Source organism: Myxine glutinosa, chromosome 5 (genome assembly GCF_964187855.1).
Source record: "Myxine glutinosa chromosome 5, kmMyxGlut1.1, whole genome shotgun sequence".
In the NCBI taxonomy this organism is placed as follows: domain Eukaryota; kingdom Metazoa; phylum Chordata; class Myxini; order Myxiniformes; family Myxinidae; genus Myxine; species Myxine glutinosa.
In genome coordinates this window covers 33,229,103-33,256,174 of record NC_136265.1, presented here as the reverse complement: position 1 = coordinate 33,256,174, position 27,072 = coordinate 33,229,103, and the positions used below count along the sequence as shown (strand labels likewise).

General features: G+C 47.8%; 2 protein-coding genes across 3 annotated transcripts in view; one reads left to right on the top strand and one right to left on the bottom strand.

The window, feature by feature from the left end:
- Positions 1 to 344: 344 nt before the first annotated feature.
- Positions 345 to 27,072, bottom strand: part of LOC137427737 (uncharacterized) — a 31,938-nt gene continuing 5,210 nt past the window's right edge. The window contains exons 2-3 of one of the 2 annotated variants that reach the window (XM_068117430.2): positions 24,590 to 24,733; positions 345 to 2,353 (exon numbers count right to left, since the gene is read on the bottom strand). In XM_068117430.2, coding sequence (XP_067973531.2) covers positions 1,065 to 2,353; positions 24,590 to 24,733 — 1,433 coding nt within the window. In that variant the 3' untranslated portion in view covers positions 345 to 1,064. Of the gene's footprint in view, positions 2,354 to 3,339; positions 3,536 to 24,589; positions 24,734 to 27,072 lie in introns of those variants that run through there. The other variant, XM_068117431.2, reaches the window with a different exon arrangement.
- On the top strand, positions 16,727 to 18,061 carry LOC144892015 (uncharacterized). Its single transcript, XM_078777168.1, has 2 exons — positions 16,727 to 16,885; positions 16,976 to 18,061. The coding sequence occupies exons 1-2, from the start codon at positions 16,813 to 16,815 to the stop codon at positions 17,932 to 17,934; spliced, it is 1,032 nt and encodes a 343-aa protein (XP_078633294.1). The 5' UTR covers positions 16,727 to 16,812; the 3' UTR covers positions 17,935 to 18,061.

Sequence of the window (27,072 nt, the reverse complement as noted above, 5' to 3'; positions counted from 1 at the left end):
GTTAAAGATCCCATGGTGTCTTCACAAAAGAGTAGACGAGTCATCTCCAGCATCATGAACTTTTCCTTATGATTTTAAATTTCTCTTATAATAATTATTTATCATTTTTCTCTTATCATTTTATTAATAAAAATTAATTAAACTATTGATTAATTAAACTATTAAATCAGATAATTTCTCTTATTTAATTAATTAATAATTATTAATTTAATTAATTAATTTAATTATTAATTAATTTCGATAATTTCACTCATCATTTTAAATTTCCATAGTTTCATCCTTTCCCTCCCACGCCCACACCCTCCAATGATTCCGTTTGAAAATATCGATCGCCCTCATGGTAATTTCTTTGGAGACATTTATTAACTCGTGTACAAATATGTCAGAAATTTTGCGAACTCACCATTAATGTGATACATACATATTCCTTCCCCTTCTCTTACTGAAACAGCCGCCCTCGTCATGCTTATTCTCTGCTTTCCTATTTCTTGCTGAATTTTAGGTTTACTCAATCTTGCCCAAAGACCACCCCCACCCCTCCTAAACACCCGTGCATACATAATAAATAGATAGCACCTCTTCAACATTTTCAAGAACCAATTGTCCTTCTTGGTGAATACCACACAAATATGCATGCGCATTTTGGACAGCTTTTGAGGTATTGTCCAAGGTATCCAGCTTCACATTGCAAAATAGGGGGGGGGGGGGGGGGGAGGGGGACTTTCAAACCAATGAAAAAAAACATTTCAAGTCAAAAGGAACAATCCATGTTAGAGATTCACAAAAGGCAATAAAAATCATCACAGAGTCGATTTCCTCTGTGTCAACATTTGAAGTCGCACCTGCCCGGCCAATCGTCCGACGACGATGAGGAACTGAGCGAAGCAGCCGTGACGCGGACTTGACGGAGGAGTCTGTAAACATTTACATTCAATTTCTTTATGCAGTCTTACGTTGCTGATTGGTGACAACTTTTGAAGTTTTAGTTTCATTTCCATCCCCTCTTTTAGCTTTTGGGGCGACTCCAAACCTGTGTCTGGGATTGTGAGAGGGATTGAGATGATTCAATTCTCTTTTTTGGGATTGCAAGAGGCAGGAGAGCATTGACCCATGTACTCCACCACTGCAATTTGCCATTGATTTGGGCTGACATTTTTGGGAAACGTTTCAATCCACGTAACCCTTTTCTTAAACGTTTTCTGATGTTTCAGGTAACAGCTGTACCGCCCGAGAACCAAAATGTCTCCATTTGGATGGGGTTCAAGGGGAATCAATTTACCTCTTATATTTTTAAAAAACAGTTTGTTTTTTAACACCACATATTCAAAATCCCCATGGATGTACAGGTAGTGGATCCGTTTTAATGAAGTTCTCGACCAGTCCCCAATACCGTCCTCAAAGATCCTTTTTTTGCCATTGCGCCATTTGAGGAAATTTTCGCTCTTCTCCATGATGAAGTACACGTCCTCTTTCACTCCGCGTGGAATGTGCGACATCTCAGACCGCGAGTTCAACAGCAGCCAGATGATTTTGTTTCCGACCAGGAAAAATCCAGTTGATTTGAACGACCCTCTAGGAATCACTTCTGGCATTTCATTGTTTTCCAAAATATATTCAATCTCTTGAATGGACCCCGACAGATCACCTATTTCCATGGCATCGCTTGTGACATCACGATGTTTGACTTCATTCCTGCCAGCATCCGCCTTTTTAGTGCCAACGCTTCCACTAGGCATGAGCGTGGGAGAACCTTCTGCCGGAAGCGAATGCTCCGTCGGGATTTGTAACTGACTCGAGTGCTCAACTTTGGATAATGTCTTTTGTTGAGTTGGTGTGAGCTCCGTTTCAGAGACGGTGACAATATTTGGCATTTGTTGAAGGAGCAGAGGAACAAATCCATTTGGGGTCCATGATCCTCTGATTTCCGAGCAGCAGACACCGTTCCACATCATGTTTATGGGGGGTTGAGATTGTATGCTCTGTCTTGGGCCAAAAGTCGTATTCAACATTGACATGCCATTAGCCACTACATCACTGGCATTTTGATTCATGGAGATTTGTCCGTTTAACATTGTTGATGCAGCTGACATTGGCAAAGCATATGAATAATTGCCTCCAATGGCACATTCTTGACAAGAGGCGCATTCTTGGCAAGAGGCGCAATCTTTGCAAGAAGCCATGTAGTTGTGAGAGGCTGATGCAGTGGGCATCTGCAGGAAGTTGGACGGCATGTTATGCTGAAACGTTTGGAATCTCAGGTTGTTGGGCTCACCTCCATTTACAGCAACAGGCAGGACATTGAGCAGGAAATTACCATCCGCTGAGACTGTGGCAGGAAGTAATCTCATGACATCTGAAAAAAAAAAAAAGGAAAAAAAATTGTAATTCAATTGTAATATACTGAAAATATTTCATAAAAGCTGCTCCAGTTGGGATATTTTCCAGGATACAAATTATTATCTTTATCAGAAATGTCTCCAAGTCTAAACTTTATTCCCAATTCTAAACCTAGTCATCACCTCCATCTATTCATCACCCTCTTCTCTCGTCCGTGGAACAGTCTTCCTGAATCTGTTGTTCTGTCCATCTATTCTCTATTCTCTCCAGGATTTCAAGTCTGCTGCTGCTTATCTGTATGTATGTATATATATCTCTATATACATATACATATATATATATATATATATATATATATATATATATATATATATATATATATATATATATATATATTGTTGCGGATATGGCATTTGGCCTCCATATCCGCTTGTAAATATTCCCCTATTTCCCCAATACTCCCCAACTATCCCCAATCCCCCATTCCCTGGTCCCATTGCCTGTAAATAACACTCTGTAGAACCGACCTTCCCCTTTTTCCCCCATTAAATGTCGTGCCCAGGTCCACCGCATCTCACGTAGACAACTTTCGGACATCTTGCTAGTTATTCTTAGTCTATGTCAGTTAAGGACTCGTTTCCATTAATTCTGACTCTTCGTTGCACCAGAATGTGATTGTATGGCACCAGTAGTGAGTTTAGGACCTCCCCATACCTCCTCCCATCTTCCCCATGAAACAACAACAACAACAACAACAACAACAACAGAGGAGATTGGGGGCGGCGCGGCGCGGGGAGTGTGCGTCCTCACTCCGGCGTGGTTAGCCGCCATTGCCCATGCGCTCCACGGGGTTACCACGAAGGGGCTGGCTGTCAGCTCCTCGTCAGGGGCAGAGCCGGTAACCCCCCCGCACCCAATAAGGAGGGCGGACCGATTCCATCTGGGGCGGAGCTAACTCGCCGAGGGCGTGTCACTCCCCGCCGGATATACGCAGCCACTTACCGGACGTGAGGTCAGATGCGCCCCGAGCTTGAAGAAGAGACAAGTCGCGACCTCCGAGCGCTGAGCGACCTCCCCGCATCTTTGAACCGGACCGGGTCGATTTTGCCCCTGAGCCAAGGTGCACCTTGAGCCATCGAAGACCTGCCCCTCCTTGCCATCAATCCCCGTGTGAGTCAGTTTTGTCCCGTTTATCTGTGGTCTGTCGGGAATAGGATAAGTGTGTCTAAGTGCCTATCTTTCTATGCTGTCCCTCTCATTCCTGTAATCTAACCTTCCGCCATATTATAACCTCCTCCGGAGGTCTTGAGAACCGTACCCCTTGTGTCGTTGCCTTAATCCCAGCCGTTGTGTCCTTTTCCTTCATTGATTTAGCGTAGCGCGACTCGGCCAAGGTTCGAGTATAATCGGGTAACTTGTGCGAACACGGCGGCCATTCCGCTCGGCCCACCATAACATCAAAGTCGTGTCCGTAACAATTGGTGTCAGGAGTGTCGGATTCGGACCTGGGACTAAATTCATTTAGCCCAAATTTTGGAACACCAATTGTACCATTAGGGTAACAATTGGTGTCGAGGAGTGAGATTCGATCCAGAGCGCGTTTTACGCGCTCGAAATTATAACGGCGAAATTTGATTGTGTTTTACAAAATATAAAAACCCGAATTTTGAAAGTCGCGCTATGGCAGACCAAGTCGGCTGGGGTCCGGTAGAGGAGAGTGAGGCAGGGTCGATCCAGGACCAAAATGAGGGACAAGGGGAGAGCGAAGCAGTGAGGGTAGCAGACGCACAAAATAGCGTCGTTGCGCCCGACGTTGCGGGCGCGCAAAATGGCGCCTCGCTGGTCACGGTGACCGCGCCCGCGACCGTGGCAGCGCCCCTGGTGGATTCGAACCTTTTTATGTTGCAAATGAGGGCCCTTATGGAACGAATGGGAGACCAAATTGTGGGAATGAGGGCTGATAGTGAGCGGTTGGGGAACCGGATGGATGCTCAGAGTGAGCAATTGGGGGTAATGGGAAACCAAATGGGGGTAATGAGGGACGAAGCGAGGGATACCGGTGAGGGGTTAGACAATAATTTTAAGGGATTAGACAAGAAATTTGGGAAATTAGACAATAGATTAGGGGAAATACAGGAGGGGTTAATGGGGGTAGAAAACAGAATGGCCGCTCAAGAGAATCAAATGGAAGGGATGCAAAAGGGGTTAGAGGGGTTAGAAAACAGTATGGAAGGCAAATTGAGGGACATGAGGGACCAAGCGGAAAGGGAAGTTAAACAAATGGGGCAGCAGATAGAGGGGGTCAGAATGGGGGTAGAGACCAAACTGGATGCTCACAGGGAGGAAATGGAGCAGATGAGGGTGGCATCTGGGCAGGAGATGCAAGTGATGGGAGAGGAGATCAGAAGAGGTGTGAGTGAGGAGGTCGGAGGAGTGCGCGAGGAGGTGAAGCACTGTAAGGAGCACATGGAGAAGGAGGTGAGAAAGGGGACTGTAAAGTTACAAGGGGGCATAGAGGACCTGACGCAGGAGGTGGAACAGCTGACGGAGGGACAAAAAGGACTAACGGAGCAGGTTCAAAGGAACACTGCGGTATTAGGAGGTTTAAAAGCGACACAAAAAGAACTAAAAGACGACTTGGTAGCGACGAAGAGGGAATGTCAGATGGTACGTGAGGGACTGACAACGAGGTTGGACGAGGTGATAGAGGTAATGGAGATGACGGACCGGCAGGTGAGGACGCACATGGAAACGGTCAAGGTAGCCTTGGAGGACGAGCTTGAGGAAACGTACCGGGACATAAAAGAGGTGAAGCAGAAATTAGAAGAAGTGGAAGAAGGGGTGAGCGAAATTAAGAAGCGACGGAGAGAGGATAAGAAAGAGATAAAAGAGGAGGTAAAAGAATTGGTCCAAAGTCTGTGTTTGGATCGTGATGATGTGCTCATTAACCGGAGGAGGGATTCGCAGGTGATGGAGGAGAAGCGAAGAGAAAGAGGACCCGGTGTAAGTGGTGACCAATATGGTCGTGCGTATGATGCGCCAGGTGATTTGATAAGCTTGGGGGTCGAGATGGACCCGGGTGTTCGTGAGAGGCCGTTAGTGAAGTGTGCGACAGGTCTGGTGTGCGAAAAAGGAGGTGTGCGAGAAAGTCCGACTCTGGGGTGTGTGAGGAAAAAGTGCGTGCCAAGGAGTGAGGGTGCTGGCGAGAGTGAGTCGGTCGTAGCGCGTGTGCGAGGGAGCACATGGAAGCGCGGTGTGGTAAGTGTTACAGAGGGTGTAACGGGAGAGTGTGCGCGAGAAAGGTGTGTGACGGACGGGTGCATGGGGAAAGAGTGCGCTGCCAAAGGCAAGGAAGAATGCACACCTGTGGTGAGTGTTACAGAGGGTGTAACGGGAGAGTGTGCGCGAGAAAGGTGTGTGACGGACAGGTGCATGAGGAAAGAGTGCGCTGTCAAGAGTAAGGGTGAGTGCGCTGTCAAGAATGGAGGTGAGAGTAGTGAGAGTGACAAGGAGAGTGAGTTGGTTGTGACAGGTGAGCGAGGATGTACACCTGGGATGGAAGGATGCACACCTGGAATGGTAGAGCGTGAGTGGGAATGCACGCTGGAGTTGGTGGTGAGGCACGTGGTTGGGTGTGCGAATGAGAGCACACCTGTGATTGTCACAGAGGAGGTGACAGAGGAGGGGGTGCGAAGAGGTGTGTTGGTGAGGTGTGCGACCAACGAATGTGTGCCAAAGTGTTCGGTGGTCAGGTGTGTGACCAAGGCTGTGAGTGGAATGAGGGTACCTGGGTGTGTAAGGAAAGGTACGAGGAGCATGGGAACGGCTGGATGTGTGAGCAAGGAACGGGCTGCGGGGTGTAAGCATGCAGGTGAGGCATCGAAGGTAACCGGGTTAGAGGTTAGGTCGACTTTTAGCCGAATCGGGCCCTCGGTGCGTGCTGGGCCTCGCTTTGAACGGCCGCGTCCGTGCTCCACTAGGCGGAGCGGGCAGCCCGATAGAAAGGGTCGTCATGGCGACCACTTTTTGTTGAGGCAGTCCGGCAGGTCGAGATCGGGACATTGGATGGCTCCACGCCGAGATGGTGCGTGGGATCTCGGCCCGGGTAAGCCCCCGTCCCTGCACCGAGTGCCGGACGCATCCAGCCGCTGGCACAGAACAACCCGCATTCATGGCTTGGCTTTACGAAGCCGGGCTTTGGACAGGAATTGGCGCACCGAGAGGCATTAGTGAGTAGACTGGGTGATGAGGATAGTGTTTTGGCCCCAAAATTAGAGAAAAACAAAATTTGATGATTGGCAAGGGATTGGCAGTAGTGATTGGCAGATGATGGGTAGTGATTGGCAAATTTTTGATTTGTTGAAATTTGATGTGCAAAATTGGTAGTGAGCGATGGGCCCGGTGGGTAAGGGGGGCATCCCTGCCACCCTTCCCATGGGGGGGGCAAATGCGCAATAGATTATGGGGTGTATGGCAGTGAAAACTAGCCCGGGTGGGTTAGGATATTGATAGGGATCTAGCGAAGATGACATTAGGTAACGTTAAGTTTAGTTAGGGACCGATACCTGTAGTGGGGACGCAGGTAGATTAGTGTGGATGATAATGACGTGGGAGCGCAATAGTTTAAAGGGACGACTGGGAAGCGCAAGTTTCAGAGGGGAGTAGTTAGATGAGATGATGCTGTGTGAGGATTGAACAGGTGTGATTGCACAGGTGTGCAACTGGACAGGTGTGTGGAGCAGTGTATGAGTAGTGAGTGTTGTGGATCAGCGCGAATGCGCTTGGGGAGAGAAGGGTGCAGGTGGCACCAGGTGTGCAAGTACAGGTGTGTGGAGAGAGTTGGAGTAAGTGGTACGGAGTGGTGTGCATGGTGCGAAGGTGTGGATGGGGGAAGAGTGGACCCCTTTCACGAGTACCCGGGGCGGGTAGTGTAAGTGTTAGGTAGAGGGTATAGGTAAATTGTGGTTGGATATTGGCATTTGTGGTGCGGTTGCAGAATGGTATTGTGGATGGGTGCATTAGTGTTGTGGAAATGGCTGGGCGTGTAGCCTGTTAGTGTGTGTAGTTGGTTGGGCACTCCACCACTGTGAGGATGTCGGCCAGGTGAGGCCGCAGGTGGGCTCTGGGAGCCGTTAGTGTCAGTGGGGCCCGAGGATCCGGAGGACGGACCCGGGTAGCCCAGTGCCAGAGAGGGCACCGAGTGGGGAGAGCGCCAGAGGGCCTTCCCCAGGTAGTTAGGTTAGGGTAAGGAGCAGGTAAGCTCGGAGGCAACTGCAGTGGTGGAGGTGTGCAGTTGGGTAGACCCGCTGGGAGAGGTACACGCCACAGCCCAGAAATTGTGCGAGGGCACCGGGAGATGAATCGGGGGAGTGAGACCCCAAATTGAAAAGCACCACAGTTTGCTCAATGGGAATTGGTTTTTAGAACCCATAGTGTAAGAGGGCCAATGGTTTGGCAGGAGAAAGACCCCGGGTAATGTAAAGTTGTTAAAGTCATTTAGGAAATAGTTAGGATTGATGAACCTGTCGCACCATACGCAGCCACTTACCTGTGGTGATGATGATGACTCCACACCTGTGTTTTCTTTGTTCTGTTGCAGGAAATGAGAATTGCTGTGAGGATTTGTGAGACGCATCACGACGTGGATGAGACATTGGGGTGATTCCATCTCTCCCTCCCTAGGAGGGACTGATGATGAATTGGTGATAGCAAATTATGATGTTGAGTTGGAGATGGCAAATTTTGATGAAAGTTGAAAATGGCAAATTTGATTGGTTAGGAGGGAGAGAAGACGAATTTGGTTTATGGGAGGAACGGGGAAGACAGTAGGGACGTTTGTTGATTTGTAAAGTAGATGTTTATGGGTAGTGTTGTGTTTTGTGGATACAGTAAGGGGTAAGGGAGGGGCCATGTAGGTTACCTGGTGGGGGGGGGGGGCGTACGGTAGGAACGTACCTGTCTCACCTGGTTCCCATGTGCCCCCAGTGTGCATCACCTTGTATTGCGTGCACTCTTGCGCCCTTACCACCTTACTCACTTGTCTTTTCTTTTGTCTCCCACCTCCGAGGATCTGGTTTTGGGGCAGAGAGAGAGGAGAGAGAGGTGCTGGATCCGCAGTTGTGGGCCTGCACTTTCGCTGCTTGCTGCCTGGATCGATACACCATATGGACCGCAATTTTGGTGGCCACCCACAATGGACCGCAGTTCTTTTGCGGCCAAGCACCACCCGTGGATGGACCTATGGGTCAACATGGCACCTATGCCATACAGGTGAACCACTTATAGTTGGCCCCCTGACGGCCACAATAAAGAAATGGACGCGGTTGGCGCCTTTCTGTATTTTTGAAAGAAGTACGAAGGCCAAGTGCACCACACGAAGGCAAGACCAGCGGCAGAACATCGGCCGGCTGCGACACCACACCATGATCACTAAACATTTTATTGGTGCACCGGATGGTGCTGACTGTGTGATGGGGTGGTGCTTTTGGTGCTGGGAAGGGGTGCTCTGCACATTATTAAAGGCCGTAAGGCCACAGAGCACTCGTGGGTTGGTGTATCGATGCTGGCATGCGTGCTCTCTCTATGCATAACATCTGCATGTCTAACAGGTCCTGGATCGTAGTGTAAATATCAGCGTAGTCTTGTAAATAATGCTCCCTACCGGCTGTATGTTTAGTTTGCGAATTCTTTCCGGATTCGGTTATCCTGTGGGTGTGTTTCTGTGAGGAGAAGGGTGCAACGTCGCAGGGGGACATATTTACTCATTTGTGAATATCTGTAAAACTGTCGCACTCAGGGTAGAGTTAATAGTAGAGGGAACTACATCTGAGTGCCACACTAAAATAGGTAAAAATTTATCGGGTCGGGCCGCCCCGAGGGTAGAGAAGGGTGCAATGTTGCGGATATGGCATTTGGCCTCCATATCCGCTTGTAAATATTCCCCTATTTCCCCAATACTCCCCAACTATCCCCAATCCCCCATTCCCTGGTCCCATTGCCTGTAAATAACACTCTGTAGAACCGACCTTCCCCTTTTTCCCCCATTAAATGTCGTGCCCAGGTCCACCGCATCTCACGTAGACAACTTTCGGACATCTTGCTAGTTATTCTTAGTCTATGTCAGTTAAGGACTCGTTTCCATTAATTCTGACTCTTCGTTGCACCAGAATGTGATTGTATGGCACCAGTAGTGAGTTTAGGACCTCCCCATACCTCCTCCCATCTTCCCCATGAAACAACAACAACAACAACAACAACAACAACAACTACAACAACAGAGGAGATTGGGGGCGGCGCGGCGCGGGGAGTGTGCGTCCTCACTCCGGCGTGGTTAGCCGCCATTGCCCATGCGCTCCACGGGGTTACCACGAAGGGGCTGGCTGTCAGCTCCTCGTCAGGGGCGGAGCCGGTAACCCCCCCGCACCCAATAAGGAGGGCGGACCGATTCCATCTGGGGCGGAGCTAACTCGCCGAGGGCGTGTCACTCCCCGCCGGATATACGCAGCCACTTACCGGACGTGAGGTCAGATGCGCCCCGAGCTTGAAGAAGAGACAAGTCGCGACCTCCGAGCGCTGAGCGACCTCCCCGCATCTTTGAACCGGACCGGGTCGATTTTGCCCCTGAGCCAAGGTGCACCTTGAGCCATCGAAGACCTGCCCCTCCTTGCCATCAATCCCCGTGTGAGTCAGTTTTGTCCCGTTTATCTGTGGTCTGTCGGGAATAAGATAAGTGTGTCTAAGTGCCTATCTTTCTATGCTGTCCCTCTCATTCCTGTAATCTAACCTTCCGCCATATTATAACCTCCTCCGGAGGTCTTGAGAACCGTACCCCTTGTGTCGTTGCCTTAATCCCAGCCGTTGTGGCCTTTTCCTTCATTGATTTAGCATAGCGCGACTCGGCCAAGGTTCGAGTATAATCGGGTAACTTGTGCGAACACGGCGGCCATTCCGCTCGGCCCACCATAACATCAAAGTCGTGTCCGTAACAATATATATATATATATACACATATACATATATATATATATATATATATATATATATATATATATATATATATATATACAACAAACAACAACAACATGTATTTTAAGGCCATTTTCCCTGCAAGAGCAGGGGTTAGCCTTGCGGTCCCCATGACAATCTTCTCCATTTTGCCCTATTTTCTGCATCTCTCCTTGTTAACCCCCTTGCCCGCATGTCTTCTTCCACCGTCTTTAGCCAAGTCTTTCTCGGTCTTCCCCGTCCTCTACTTCCTTCTACCTTCATTTCCATCACTCTTCTCAACCAGTCACTTTCATCCTTCCTCAACACATGACCAAACCATCTCAACCTGTTCCTCTTCACAGCATCAATCACAGGCTCTATTCCCATCATCTTTCGCAATTCATCATTTGTCTTCCTCTCTCTCAGCGACACTCCGCACATCCACCGAACCATTCGCATTTCCACCCTTTCCAGCCTTCGTTGCTGCTCTACATTCATGACCCATGTCTCGCTCCCATAAATCATAACACTTCTCACACATGCAGCATACACCTTTCCCTTCAGCTTCAACGACACTCCCCTCCTCATCAGCACGCCACTCAGTTCCCGAAACTTCTTCCATGCACATCTCACTCGAGCAACCGTTGCAGAGTCTGATCCACTTCTCCATTCAGCATGTCTCCGAGATAGCAAAATGTTTTCACACCTTCCAGCTTCACGCCGTCTCCAAGATCCAACTCAACATTTCCTCCATCTGCAGCTCCCTCTGTGCACCCCTTACATTTGAATGTAGCTGCCGCACTGGTTAATGACACTCTCATACGACTACATTTTTGATGAACCCACTCAGCGCACATTGTACATTGAATGGAGTTCACTCCGACACCCTTCCTGCACACAGCACATGGCCACTTCCCAGTTCTTTCCACCTCACCACATGCTTTACCACTTGCCATCACCTTCGTCTTTCCTATATTCACCTTTAGACCTTTTGTCTCCATACTTTCCTTCCACTTGTTCATCTTTTCCTTCAGTCCATCCATACTTTCCGCAATCAACAACAGATCATCTGCATACAACTCCCACGGTAAACCCGCCTTTACTGTCTGAGCCAGCACCTCCATCACAGCTACAAATAGTAGTGGACTTAGTACCGACCCCTGATGCACTCCCACCTTCACCTCAAACTCACCACTGTTCCCGTCCTTCGTCCTTACAGCTGTGCGCGCTCTTTTGTACATTGCCATCACAACTCTGATCAACCATTCCTCCACTTCTAACTTCCTCAATGCCCATGTCAATACTTTGCGTGGAACCCTATCAAATGCTTTCTCCAGATCAACAAACCCAAGAAACAACTTCTTCCTCTTCTCCATGTACTTCTCCTGCAACTGCCTCACAATAAAGAGCGCGTCTGTCGTTCCTCTTCCTGGCATGAATCCAAACTGAATTTCGTCGATCTTCACCTTCTTCCTTATCCTCCTCTCCAACACCCTTTCCAATACCTTCATTCCATGCTCCAATAACTTTATCGCTCGGTACGAGCCACACTCCAGAGGGTCACCTTTCCCCTTGTATAGAGGGACGAGGGTTCTCAGTTCCCAATCCACTGGAATGCGGCCTTCTTTCACCACCAGATTACAGATCTCTGTCATTCTCTTCACACCCCAACTTCCTGCTGCCTTCAACATATCTCCCACAACTCCCGTCGGCCCTCCCGCTTTTCTACTCTTCATTGCTTTTATCGCTTCCTCAAATTCCTTCTCAGTTATCTTCTCTGCCGGTCCTAAAACTGGGTTACTCTCTATGTTGCCATCCCATTCATTCTCTGTATTCAACAGCATTTCCATATATCTTTTCCATCTTCCTTTAATTCCATCTGGGTCCACAACGATTTGTCCCACCTCATCCTTCAAGCAACTCACCCCCATCACATCACACCTCTCTTTCGCTATCTGCTTTGCAATCCTGAATACCGCTCTCTGACCCTCTTCCGAATCCAAGCGTTCTCCGAAAATTTTCCTACATGTCTCCTGCGCCTTTGCTACCTCTTTCTTTGCAGCCTTCTTGGCTGCCTTATAACTTTCATGCTCTGCTTTTTCTGCTCCCGTACCCTTCGCCTTCTGCCACTCCTTGAACTTCTTCCTCTTCTCGTCAATCCTCTTTCCAACTTCATCATCCCACCACCATGTTTCCGAGTGCCTCGGTGGTCCTTTTGTCCATCCACATACCTCACCAATGGCTCCCAACAGACTATCTTTCATTGACATCCAACCACTTTCAAGCTCAACCACATCATCCTCGACCTGACTCAGCCTCTCTTTTAATGCCTCCCTTATTGTCACCTCTTTCAACCTCCACACCTTCATTCTCGGTTGGTACTTCACCCGCCGAGCTCTCCTCGCACCTTTCACCCTTATGTCGCAGACAACCAAGTGGTGCTGTGAAACAGCCTCCTCCCCCGGGATCACCTTTGTGTCCCGGAGGTGCCCCCTATCTCGCCTACGCACCATGAGGTAGTCAACAGTTGTCGTCGACCCACCTGACGTGTATGTAACAAGCTTATTATCCCCTTTCTGGAACTGAGTATTACAAATCAACAAATCAGCTCCATCAGCAAACTCCAAAATCCTTTCACCTTCTCCATTTCTCACACCATATCCGTAACCCCCATGAACTCCCTCAAAACCGTCCATACTCCTTCCCACATGTCCATTTAGGTCTCCCCCTACCACAACAACTTCCTCATCTTTCACGTTTTCCATCAGCTTCTCTATCGCACACCAGAACTTGTCCTTCTCTTCATCGCTCCGACCAACCTGCGGAGCATATCCCGAGATGATGTTCACCAAGAGGTTTCCAATCATCATTTTCACCATCATCAACCTATCACTCACTCTGGTCACACTCACCACACTGTCTACAAACTCCTCAGAAAACAGGACACCAACACCATTCATGCCCTCCAGGCACCCTTGCCACACAAACTTGTATTTCTGTCCCTGCCTACCCTTCACCATTCTCACACCACTTCCCTTCCATCTCATCTCTTGCACACAACATATGTCCACTCTTCTTCTGACCAATAGTTCCACCACTTCTCCTGATCTCCCTGTCATTGTCCCTACATTCCATGTCCCAAACCTCAGAAACCGATCTCCACTTCGGGCTGTACCCTGCCTATATGCAATTGTCATGGTTCTCTTTTTGAGGCAATGTTTTTCTGGCCGGATGCCCTTCCTGACGCCAACCCTCTTAGTCGCCTCTTACGACACGCAGGGATACGGTGTACCTATTCTAACCAGGGTACACACCGGTCCAAGTCAATTCATGTAAAACTAAAAGCACAAGGATGGCCGAATCGTCCTCCCAAATTCAAAGTGAATATATATACTGGCCGAAAGCACCCGGCGTTGCCCGGGTTCTTTTTGAATGAATTTACTACTATAATTCAGCTTTTACTTGCGGCCGTAGAAGATTGACTACTATAATTCAGCTCAGCTTTTAATTGCGAAATGGGCCCAGCCCGGCCGATGCAGCCCTCGCCACCGAGCCTATAACCTTCCCGGGGCCCGTCCCGACATTTTTGGTTCTTTTTGAATGAATTTACGACTAGAATTCAGCTTTTACTCACGGCCGTAGAAGATTGACGACCGTACTATAATTCAGCTAAGCTTTTAATTGTGAAATGGGCCCATCCCGGCCGAAGCGGCCTCGACCGGCCTCGCCACTTAGCCTATAACCTTCCCGGGGCCCGTCACAACATTTTTCGTTTTTTTTGGTATACATAATCGAGGCTCGTGAAAGAGCTAACATTTATCACACAAACAAATCAAACAGACAAACAACCAAAGTATATAAAAAGGGGAGCGGTAGACAAGATAGGGAGAGAAGGAGAAGCACATAAACACAACATTTGTGAGGGACATCCGGAATGTGTGGGAGGGAGAGGGCTTGGGGGGAGGCGGCGTGGGAAGGGGTGGGGGGGGGGTGGGAGAAGTATAACCACAAGGACACCAAGGACTTCTAGGAAAGAAGTTGGTATTTCAAAAAAGAGGATTTGGGGTGAAATTAGCGGGGGTAGAAAAGATCAATGATTTGGATGGGGGAAGATAAGAGATGGTGGTGAACAGCTGTTTTAAAGACCTGGAGGGAGGAGTGGGATTGAAGGGAGTGGGAGAGCTTGTTCCAGAGGCGGGAGAAAAGAGGAATGAAAGAGTGAAGGTGAGCAGTGAGTCTTGATTTTGGCAATTTAACCATGAGGGTTGCAGGCAGATCTTGTGCGACCTTCAGGTATATTTGGGGGACAGAGCCCAGAGAGAGCTGGAGGAGCAAGGCTGGAGAGGAGTCGGTAGAAGCCAGAAAGACCACCAACCTGCCTGCGGTGAGTAAGTGAAAGGCCCTCGGAGGTAGCTTCATCACGGGAGATTCCAATGATTCTGAACGCTTTGGTTTCAACAGCATGAAGATGAGCTAGGTGTGAGGCAGGAGCACCAGCCCAGAGGGGAGAGCAGTATTCCATTGAGCTGCGGATGAAAGCCTTGTATGTGGTGAGGAGCTCAGGTGTGCCAAGGAAGGACTTCACACGACGGAGGATGCCCAGTCGGCGACTGGCTTTGGAAGCCAGATTTGAAATGTGGTTTTCCCAGGAAAGATCATGGCAGATAGTGAGACCCAAAAGCTTGAGTGACAGAACTTCTTGGAGAGGATTATTCAGAAAGTGGATGGGAGGGTTGTCCAGTCGGTCTTTTCGGAGAGACATCATAAGAGTGTGAGATTTGTCAGGATTGAAAGACATGTTCCACTTGTTTTCCCAGTCAGTGATTTTGTCCAGGTCTGCAGAGAGAGAGGAGGCTGCAGACTGCCGATCTGAGGGATGAGGAATGGAGCGGCAGAGAGTGGAGTCATCAGCAAAGAGATAGAGAGGATTTTCAAGAGAGTCGGAGAGATCATTGATGAAGACCAGAAAAAGCACAGGGCCCAGAACACTGCCTTAGGGAACTCCAGCCTGAACAGGAAGAGGAGATGAGAGAACCCTATTCAGGGCCACACGTTGACTACGACTAGAGAGGAAGTCCGCCAGCCATGCGTGGAGGTTTCCATGAATACCAAAGGAGGAGAGTTTGGTGAGCAGAGCGGGGTGCCAGACCGTATCGAAGGCATGTGATATGTCGAGGGAGACAGCTCTAATTTCCTGTTTGGCATTGAGGACCTCCATCCATTGTCGAGACAGCAGAAGCAGCATGTCCAGAGTAGTGACCTGGTCTGAAACCAAATTGATGATCAGAGATCAAGCCATTGGAGAAGAGGAAAGATTTCATATCTGAAGCAATGATGGATTCCATGACTTTGCTGATAATTTGGAGAAGGCTGATTGGTCTGTAGTTGCTAGGATCTGTTTTTGCACCTTTTTTGTGTAAAGCGGTGATGTTGGCTAATTTCCAAGCAGATGGCAGTTGACCTTGAGCAAAAGAGAGGGTGAAGAGAACAGAGAGAGGGAGTGAAAGAGCGGAAGAACAGGATTTTAGGACCCGTGGGCTGATGCCGTCAGGTCTAGTTGCAGAATCAGAGTCGAGGGTTGACAGAAACTTTTCCACCTTGTCAGGAGGAAAGGTCACAGAGTTCAGGAGCAGCTGGGTACGACTGGGTACGGTGGGTACAGAGAGGGATGGGTTTGGGACACAAGATTTAGAGGCAAACACAGAGTTGCGGCATTCAGCTTTTTCACGTGCGGAGTCAGCTGTGTAGCCGTTTTAGGTAAGGGAGGGGATGGAGGGGGAACAAACACCAGAAACAGATTTGACCAGACACCACAAGGGTTTGGAAGAGGGAGACAGATATAGTGGGGTGGCTAAAGTCCAAATTTAAGTGATATCGTGACACACTGGCCCAAAGGACCAAATTTGGCACAGTTCTACTTTAGGACCATACAAAACTTTTGAGAGGGGGCTGCCCGATTTTAGAGGCCCAGGTCAAGGTCAGGTCAAGGTCAAAGGTCAAATTATGTGTCTGTCATGTTTTTGCAATATCCAGCTTATATATAACCTAAAAAACTTGGTCTTAGTCACATAACCAACATATTTAGTCAATGAATCCATTACTATTATGGGAAGTTCCATCAGGTGACGGCCATATAGGCAGTGGCGGCGCCAGGCTGTCCCCGACCGGGGGGGGGGGGGGGTCTAACATCCTGACGAGAGGGCTAAAATCGCTAAAATCAGTGGAATTAATCCATATTCATTCACAAAAATTTGATATAGGATTAGAAGATGGCCGACCTACAAAAATCAATGTTTTCTTTGGCTTTCAGTAGGGGTGACCGGAGGTTCTGTGCATAGAACTGCTGATACGTTTGATTTATTTTGTTGGTGGTGGCTCAATATTAATGTTCGTTTTTTTATAGGAGGAAGATAACAGCGTGACTGAGCTACAATAACAGTGAGGCAGCGATCGACAAACAAGGGAGATATTTGAAGACTAATAGACAACATGGACTGGGCAAACTGTATCATATGTGGAAAGGATGACGGCACATTAAAATGTCCTGCGACCAGACAAGATGGTAAAGGTCTACAATCATATGAGGACTTTATCCGAAATGTCGACTCTTTCAGAGAACTACATTCAATGCCTGTTGACATATGTTGTCCAGATCATGTTAATGCAAATGACTTGCTCAACAACCATGCAAAGTGGCACCTTAAGTGTCAGCTTAAATTTGCCAATACAAAACTGCAAAGAACACAAGAGAGACACCAGAGAAAGAGGAACACTGGACAGTGCGGTGATGATACGGGACAGAGAAAATCAAAACGCTCAAGCCTTTCCGAGGAGTCAAAATGTATAAATATGTGCATTTTCTGTAAGAAAGCAGAGGGTGTACTTCATATGTGTACTACATTAGAACTAGACACATCGCTCAGAGAACAGGCCACAGAAATGCAGGACACAGATTTGCTTGCCACAATAGCAGGTGGGGACTTGGTTGCCATTAAGGCGAAATACCACAAGCATTGCATGGATGTGTTTAGAACTCGGTACAGAAGTATGCAAAGAGCTCGGGCATCACACACAGGGTGTACTGATGAGAAAATGACTGAATCAAGAGTATTTGCTGAAATGGTATCCTTCATTGAAAGCAGTGTGGAAGAGGGTGTTTATATATTCCGATTAGCAGACTTGCACAACATGTATGAACATCGTCTTGCAGAATTAGGGCATGAGAAAGCAATAAACAAGACACGGCTCAAAAACAAACTTCTCGTGCACTACCCAGATGAGTGTCAGGAACAATCAGATGGTAAAAGTACTCTTCTAGTCTTTAGTGAAGGTCTACAAAAATTACTGAAAGAAGCACTAGAGTCACGCAATTTCGAGAAAGATGCTCTCTCAATGGCGCATGTAGCTAAGGTTATACGGAAAGAAATGTTCGATGCAGAATTTTCCCAATTCTCCGGTAGTTTTAATCACGATTGCCAGGACAGTGCAGTACCTAATTCTCTCAAAGTCTTGGTATCGATGCTGTTATATGGATCAAATATCAAGAATCAAAAATTCTGCAAACACACAGGCATGTCTCACTGTATGTCAACTAATCAGGTTCAACTCTAAGGAGAAGGCAAAGGTAGCAGAGCAGCCACGTCACCGAAAGGATAAACAGCCCCCACTGCCATTATATATAGGTCTGAATGTGCATACCCAAACACGGAGCAAAAAAATGGTGACTCAACTTCAAGAACTTGGTATCAGTGTCAGCTACGAACGTGTTTTGGAAGTGGAAGACTGGCTCACCAATGCAGTATGTCAGCGGTTTATTGAAGAGGATTCAGTATGTCCTGCACAAATTTGCGATGGACTGTACACAGCAGGAGCGCTGGATAACCTTTGACCTTGACCTGACCTTGACCCGGGCCTCAAAAATCGGGCAGCCCCCTCTCAAAAGTTTTGTATGGTCCTAAAGTATAACTGTGCCTAATTTAGTGCTTTGGGCCAGCGTGTCACGATCATTTCCATAAGCCACTCCACTAATAAGAGAGTTCGGTCTTGAGAAGGGAGAGATATTGTGTCCTGGCTCTCCTGAGGGTGGACACACACTTGTTTCGGGCTTTGTGAAAGGAAATGAGATTTTCTTCCGTTGGATTTGCTTTCCATGAGACGAAGGCAAGTTGTTTCTGGGCAACAGCCTCACCACAAGATTCCGTGTATGTGTATAATTCAGCTCAGCTTTTAATTGTGAAATGGGCCCAGCCCGGCCGGGGTGGGCCTCGACCGGTCTCGCCACCTTGCCTAAAACTTTCCCGGGGCCTGTCCCGACATTTTTTGTATTAGAGGTTTCCTCCTATCTTTCACGGTTCAGGAGATTAGCGTGCGCAGACAAACAAACAAAAACTTTATTTTATAATATAGAGAGAAGAGATAATAAATAATATAATATAATAATAATAATAATAATAACAAGCATTCTGAGTATTGCGCTGCAAAAATGTCCCCTACCGGCAGTCTGTCGTCCAGAAAACTGTTGGGGAAATTACCAAAGTTCAAAGTGCCATAACTTTGTCAAAAATGATCGAAACGTCGTGAAGTTCGAACTTGATCTGTAACTTATCATGAGGAAACCATGTACCAAGTTTGAAATCATTAGCATTAAGAGTTTAGAAAAAAAGTCCGGAAAACTGTTCTTTGCGCGGCGGACTGACGGACGGACAGACGGACAGATGGAGGGACGGCGTGCAAACCTATAGTCCCCTCCGGTGTACACCGGTAGGGGACTAATAAAATATGATATAATATAATAAGAATATAGAAGAAGAAGAAGAAGCAGAAGAAGATATATATATATATATATATATATATATATATATATATATATATATATATATATATATATATATATATATATATATATATATATACACACCTCGACTGAGGACACGGTCAGTGCGGCACACTTGTGACCAGGTGTGTTTTGAACTTGTGTTTTTGCTGGTGCTACCAGTGACTCCCAGGAAAGACTGGGTGGCGACCAGGAATAGGCTGGTGACGCTGGAGAGACAGCATCGGGGGCACGTGGCCTTGTAAGCCGTTTTGCCAAGCTGCATGGTTTGGATTGTGCGGCACCCATAAGTTACAGTATATAACCACCTTTAGAGGCCATTTTTCCCCGCAAAGCGGGGGTTGGCCTTTTTCGGGAACCGTGGTTGTTGTTATTTTTTGGTCCCCTTTTTGAAGCAATGTTTTACGGCCGGATGCCCTTCCTGACGCCAACCCTTTTTGCCGCCTTTAACGACAAACAGGGAATTACCAGTGAACTGGTACTCAATTAGCCGACCTCGGAAGGATGACAGGCTGAGTCAACCCCCCTGGCGTTAATTCAGCGATCGACCGGGATTCGAACCCAGGATCCTAGGATCATAAGCCGGCACCCTAGCCGCTAGCCCAACACCAGGGTTCCATAATCCTGGTCCAGGTCCAGGGACCATAACCCTGGTCCAACACCAGGGTCCAGGGTTCTGCTAGCCCAACACCAGGGATCATAAGCCGGCACCGGCACCCTAGCCGCTAGCCCAACACCATAAGTTACAGTCTTGGTTAAAAATAGAGAACACCCCAAGGGCTCTCCGCGAGGCGGGGCGGAAGATGGGCCCAAACGGACAGATAAAACGGATAAAGACCCCCATACTGATGTTGACAAACGAGAACGGATTGTGGATGCAAATCTGGTCAGGTGTCAGTGTGGACGTGAGTTCGGATCCATCAGAGGGTTGATGATCCATCCGGCCAGGAAAGGGTGTGGGAGTGATCGTGTGGGAGATGTATGTCTATGGGGTGATGGTGTGCATGTAGAGGCAGGGCAGGTTCGAGAGAAGTGTGGGTGTGGACGTGAGTTTGAGTCGGTGAGAGGATTGCATATCCATCAGAGCCGAATGGGGTGTGTTCATAAGGTGGGTGAGGAGGAGGTACAGCAACGCAGTGCCTTTGAAAAGGGGACACGTAAGACGGCCGGGAGAAACAGCCAGGTAGCAAGCCACAGTGTTGTATGTCCTGGGGTTGTACTTCAGCAGGGAAAGGATGTGAGGAGGAGAGTGAAATGGCCAGGTATGGGAGAAAGGGAAGTATGGGAGAGAATGGATGGAGTGATGTGTGGGGCGCTTCATAGGTTGAAAGGAAGGGTGGAAGATAGATTGAGAAAGATGAATGAGATTGTGTTTGAGTATGCATGTGTCACGTTTGGAGTGAAAGAGTGTGTAGAGAGGGGTGAGAAGGAGGCATGTTTGAGCAGGAGGCAGAGGGAGATCCATGAGTTGAGAATGGAGTTGAGGAGTTTGAATGGAAGATGGAAGAGGGCTGTGGAAGGGGAGAGGAATGGGCTTGAGGTGTTGACGAAGCAGGTGAGGATGAGGTTGGTGAAGTTGAAGAGAGTGGAAAGGATGAAGAGGCGAAGAAAGGAGAGGCAGAGGAAGAGAAAGAGGTTCTTTGAGAAGCCTTTTCAGTTTGTGAAGGATCTGTTGGAGCCGTCTCGATTTGGTGTACTGAAGGTACCAAAGGAAGAGTTGGAAGGTCACCTGCGTGTCATGTATGCAGACACAAGGAGGAACGAAGTGGTGGAGGACATCGAAGGATTGGTGAGACCGACAGAGCCAGGTGTTCCATTTGATTTGTCAGAGCCAAAGATGTCTGAGATTGAGGCAGTTTTGAGGAAGGCACGGGCGGCATTGGCTCCAGGACCAAGTGGAGTGCCATACAAGGTGTTTAAGAGTTGTGAAGGCATCAGGCAGTATCTGTGGAAGGCTCTGAAGGTGGTATGGAGGCGAGGAGTGGTACCCAGTCAATGGACTAGGGTGGAAGGAGTTTATATTCCAAAGCAGGAGGAGGCTGTGACACTGGAGCAGTTTAGACCAATATCATTGCTCGATGTAAATGGGAAGATATTGATGAGTGTCTTTGCGGCACGGCTCTCAGGCTTCATCAGAGGGAATGGTTTTGTGGATGGTTCTGTGCAGAAGGCAGGAATACCAGGATCACCAGGATGCATTGAACACTCGGCAATGGTCTGGCAAGTGTTACAGGAGGCAAAGAGGCAAAGGAAGGATGTGGCGGTGGTATGGCTGGATTTGGAGAATGCATATGGGTCAGTGCCGCATGCCTTGATCAGGTATGCCATGGATTTCTTTTGGGTGCCACAGAGATTTAGGGATTTTTTGATGGCATATTATGATCAGTTTTGGATGCGGTTTGCGACACAGTCCTATGTAACAGAGTGGCAGAAGTTGGAAGTGGGGATCCCGATGAGATGTACCATCTCCCCTATTTTGTTTGTGCTGGTTATGGAGTTGTTGATACGTGCGGTGAGTGGACATGGGAAAGAAGTGGAGCTAGCCCTTGGTCAGAGGTTGCCATCAATGTTTGCTTTCATGGATGACCTGACAGTTGTCCAACAGTCCGCTGATGCAGCAGTAGAGGTACTGGGACGACTGGAAAGGTTGATGCAGTGGGCAAGAATGGGATTTAAAGCAAGAAAGTCGAGGAGTGTGGTAGTGAGACGAGGTGTGGTGGATAACATGCACAGGTTTGAGCTGGGAGGGGAGGTGGTTCCATCTTTGGTAGAGGCCCCTGTGAAGAGTTTGGGAAGATGGTATACAGTGGAGTTGAATGATGTGGGAAGAGTGGAGGAGGTCAGAAACAAGCTTTTGAGAGGTTTGAAGAGGATTGATGGATGTGGTTTGCCAGGTAAGTTGAAGGTATGGTGTTTGAAGTTTGGGTTGATGCCACGAGTATTGTGGCCACTGATGATGTATGATATTGCAATTGGGCATGTAGAGAGGATGGAGGTTGTGGTGAGTGGGTTTGTGAGGAGGTGGTTGGGAGTGCCACGCTGTTTGACAAACATTGCCTTTTATGGTCAGGGTGGAAAACTCCAGTTTCCCTTGACATCATTAACCGAGGAGTTTAAGGTGGTGAGGGTGCGGGAGTTCATGATGTTGCGGGATTCAAGTGATGCAGTGGTAAAGAATGCTCTCCCAGAGAAAACGGGGAAGTCGGAAGTGGAATGCAAGAGCAGAGGTGGATGAGATGGAGGAGCGGTTGCAACAGGAGGAGGTCATGGGGATGGTACAGCATGGGAAGCATGGCTTGGGGTGGATGGAGCATGAGCGATGGGGAAAGGCATGTGTGAAAGAGAGGAGGAAGATGGTTGAGAGGGAGGTGAGAAGAAAGGAAGAGGAGGGGAGATATGTGAAAGCAGTCGGTCAGGCACAGCAAGGTGCTTGGACTAAGTGGGAAGGTGTGCGGGTGAGGATATTGAAGTGGCAAGAGATTTGGAGGATGGAGCCAATATTGTTGAATTTCCTGTTGCGGGCAACGTATGGTGTGCTTCCGTCACCAGTAAACTTGAGATTGTGGGGGTTGTTGCAGGAGGAGAGATGTTATTTGTGTGGAGGTGTGGGAACGGTGCAGCATGCACTGAGTGCATGCTCAGTAGCATTGGCAGCAGGAAGATACAGGTGGCGACATGATCAGGTGCTGGCGGTGGTGGCGCAGATGGTGCAAGAAGAGGTGCTGAGATCGAGAAAAAGAAGAGTGGAGAAGGAGACTGATGGGGGAGAGGTGTGGTTTGTCAAAGAGGGCCAAGTGGTAAGAGGTGGAAAGAGGAGGAGGTGGAAAGCAAGAGGGCTGTCAGATGCTTGTGATTGGCAGGTGGTGGCAGACCTAAAGCCACAATTGGTATTCCCAGAGGAGATCTGTGTGACAAGGTTGCAGCCTGACATTGTCATTTGGTCAAGTGCAACAAGACAGGTCATCTTCGGGGAGTTGTCGGTACCTTGGGAAGAGAACATGGAGGAGGTGCACGAGAGGAAGAGAGGAAAGTACAGTGAGCTGGAGGCAGAGTGCCAGGAGAAGGGTTGGCGAGTTTCATGTGAGCCATTTGAGGTGGGGTGTAGAGGGTATATTGGCAATTCTTTTTCTGTATTTCTTGCTAGGCTGGGAGTGTGTGGGACAGAAAGAAGGAGGATGTGTGACAAGGTGGCCCAGGTTGCCTTGAAAGGCTCATTTTGGATATGGAGGAAGTTTATGGAGGCACGTCGAACGGTGTAGGTTGGTTGTGTTTTTTTTTTGTTTTTTTTTGTTACCATTATTATTTCTTATTTTGTGTATATGAGTGAGTGGGTGAGGGTGTGTGTTTTTGCATGAATTAATTTTTGCATGAGTGTGTGTTCTTGTGTGTTGAGTGGTGTATGATGCAAGGGTAGGTGGTTGGTTGGTTGGTGTTGTGTGTGTATGTGTGTGTATGTGTGTGTATGTGTGTGTATGTGTGTGTATGTGTGTGTATGGGTGTGTATGGGTGTGTATGGGTGTGTAAGTGTGTGTATGAATGATCTGGTGTGTTTTGTTGGTGAGTGGTGAAGGGTATAAAGGTGGGTGTTTGAGTGTTCCACCATGTTTGTTTGGTGCTGTGGATTCTGGATGTGGAGGTGTTGTTGTTGTTGTTGTTGTTGTTGTTGTTGTTGTTGTTGTTGTTCGCACTGGCTGGGGGTGGGGGTATGTATGCATCCAGGTGCAGTTGCTGCATGTGGATGTGTATGTGCCCCTGCTGGCCCACCTTAGCTGACCGTATCGAGGTTGAAGGGCCGAAACGGGATGATGCTGAGGACCTCGACTGAGGACCCGGTCAGTGCGGCACACTTGTGACCAGGTGTGTTTTGAACTTATATATATAAATATATATATATATAATTAAATATTCACTCGTCGTTCCCGATCAAAAATATTGTTGTTATTCTCCTCTTCCCTTTATAAGGGGTGAGGCCCTGCCTTGACCACGATACTCCTCTACTCTCTTCTGTCCTCAGCCAACTCTCCCCACAATACAACCACCCCCACCTTATCAACTCCCTCAGGGCTATCCTTTTATTTATTTAATCCTGTGTATGGTGGTGCCTTAGAGGAATAAGGAGAGAGAGAGGATTAGTATCCCAGAGATTGTGGGTTCAAATCCAGCTGAAGGAATCGATGATGAGCCCGCTGTCGGACTGGTAAAAAAAAACCCTGCAGGCTCACTAATGACCTTCACTGGGGAGAAGCTAATCTGGCTACTTCGTCTGACATGGTCGAAAAGTAATGCCAGGCCCCATATTGTGATTGACCCAATGCCCTCAGGAGTGTTCAGTGGGCACCACAATGCTGTTTATCTAAAGGCAGTGACAAACATATCCACACAAGCAATGTTGTTTAATGCAACGTGTAAAGGAGGTGCAATGTTCTTGCTTACTTGCGGCCTGTTTAGCACCACCACTGGCTTCGGCAGGAAGGGCAGCACACGGTTCTTCCTTCACATATAAATTGCACATGCCATCTTGAAAGTTGTGAGGAACGTTACTTTGGGGAAATTGCATTTCCACTTGACCGCCTTCACCTGTTAAAAACAGTTCATTATCAGTGTGCTGTGGGAATAGGCAACAACGGTTGAATCAATACGTGGTGAATGATACCATGCTCTAGTATGCAGCAGAGGATGTCGAAAAAGAGACTGACATCAACAAATAATATAACATAATGATGATGTCGAGTCTCCTCGGGCAATGATGGCATTGCCTTTCTATGGCGAGTACGCACGGGTAAGTATGTGGTATAAATGGGGGGTCGCCACTCCTCTCCGTCTCTCTGCTGGTCGTTGGGGGATTCACCCTCTTCCGCCCGTGCTGTTGGAGTCAACTGGACTCTCATCCGCCAGTTGTGCAGAGCCATCTGCCATTTAAACCGCATGGATGCGGCCCATTACCCTGGTAAGGGGGGCTGACAGGTACTACACCTTGCGCACAGGTGACCTGGGGTTATTCAAGGCAGGGGCATCCATCTCCCTGAGGTATCAGAAGACACCCGCATACCCGAATAAAACACCTTAAGTGTTATATTCGGGTATTATAACATAATAATAATAATAATCTTTATTGTCCCATATAAGGCTAACCCCCGCTCTCGCATGGAAAATGGCCTTAAAATGCCTGTTGTTGTTGTTGTTTATTGTCCCATATTCAGGGAAATTATTCTTTGGTGACACCATAAGTTGAAAACAAAATAAAAAGATATAAAATATGGAAGATGGACTAAAGAGCAAAATGGCTAGGAATTTGAATTTAGCACTTGAATTGCACATGGTACAAATGACTTTTTGAAAATGTTCTTCATCCTCCTGACACGAAAGCGTCTCTCTGATGGCAATTTTTTCAAAAAGTCCGTTCAAGAAGTGACTTTTATCGGAACACACCTGCATCGATTTCCTTTTCAATGCTCACAAATATAGAGACTCCAGACTGGTTGAAGGCCCACCTACTTTAAATGCCAGTGTAATGACCTTTGTCCATCGTGACTTATTCCGCACATTAAGATAACTGTACCAGGAAATAAAATTAAATGACAAAACAATGATCAGTAAGGAATTGGTCAACATTATTTCAACTTCCTGAGAAGATTGGAAGAAGGCAAACAAGTGGAACATGTCTTTCAATCCTGACAAATCTCACACTCTTACGATGTCTCTCCGAAAAGACCGACTGGACAACCCTCCCATCCACTTTCTGAATAATCCTCTCCAAGAAGTTCTGTCACTCAAGCTTTTGGGTCTCACTATCTGCCATGATCTTTCCTGGAAAAACCACATTTCAAATCTGGCCTCCAAAGCCAGTCGCCGACTGGGCATCCTCCGTCGTGCGAAGTCCTTCCTTGGCACACCTGAGCTCCTCACCACATACAAGGCTTTCATCCGCAGCTCAATGGAATACTGCTCTCCCCTCTGGGCTGGTGCTCCTGCCTCACACCTAGCTCGCCTTCGCGCTGTTGAAACCAAAGCATTCAGAATCATTGGAATCTCCCGCGATGAAGCTAACTCCAAGGGCCTCTCACTCACTCACCGCAGGCAGGTTGGTGGTCTTTCCGTCTTCTACCGACTCCTCTCTGGCCTTGCCCCCCCAGCTCTCTCTGGGCTCTGTCCCGCAAATATTCCTACAGGTCGCACAAGAACTGCCTGCAACCCTCTTTTGGTTAAACTGCCAAAATCAAGACTCTCTGCTCACCTTCACTCTTTCATTCCTCTTTTCTCCCGCCTCTGGAACAAACTCCCTCACTCTCTTCAATCCCACTCCACCCTCCAAGTCTTTAAAACAGCTGTTCACCACCATCTCTTATCTTCCCCCATCCAAAACCTTGATCTTTTCTACCCCCGCTAATTTCACCCCAATTCCCCTTTTTGAAATACCAACTTCTGTCCTGGAAGTCCTTGGTGTCCTTGTGCTTTATACTTCTCCCTCCCCCCCCCCCCCTTCCCATGCCTCCTCCCCCCGGGCCCTCTCCCTTCCACACATCTCCCTGCTCTCGGATGTTGTGTTTGTGTGCTTCCCCTTTTCTCCCCATCTTGTCTTCCGCTCCCTCTTTTTGTGTATTTTGTTTGTCTGGTCGATTTGTTTGTGAAGTAAATGTTAGCTCTTTCACGAGCCTCGATTCAGTATACAAAAAAAAAAAAAAAAAAAAATAAGATACAATCTTTGCATTGATTTCTTGTACACAGCATCAGTATTTCCATCAAAAGTTAGCTTGTTATCAATAATGGTGCCCAGGTATTTAAATTTGTTAACAATTTCCACTTTATCACCATTTATGGTTACAGGCTCATGGTTGTGACCTTTCCGAAAGTCCAAAATCATCTCTTTTGTTTTGTCCACATTCAGAGCAAGACAAGAGTCCCCACACACCTTATTC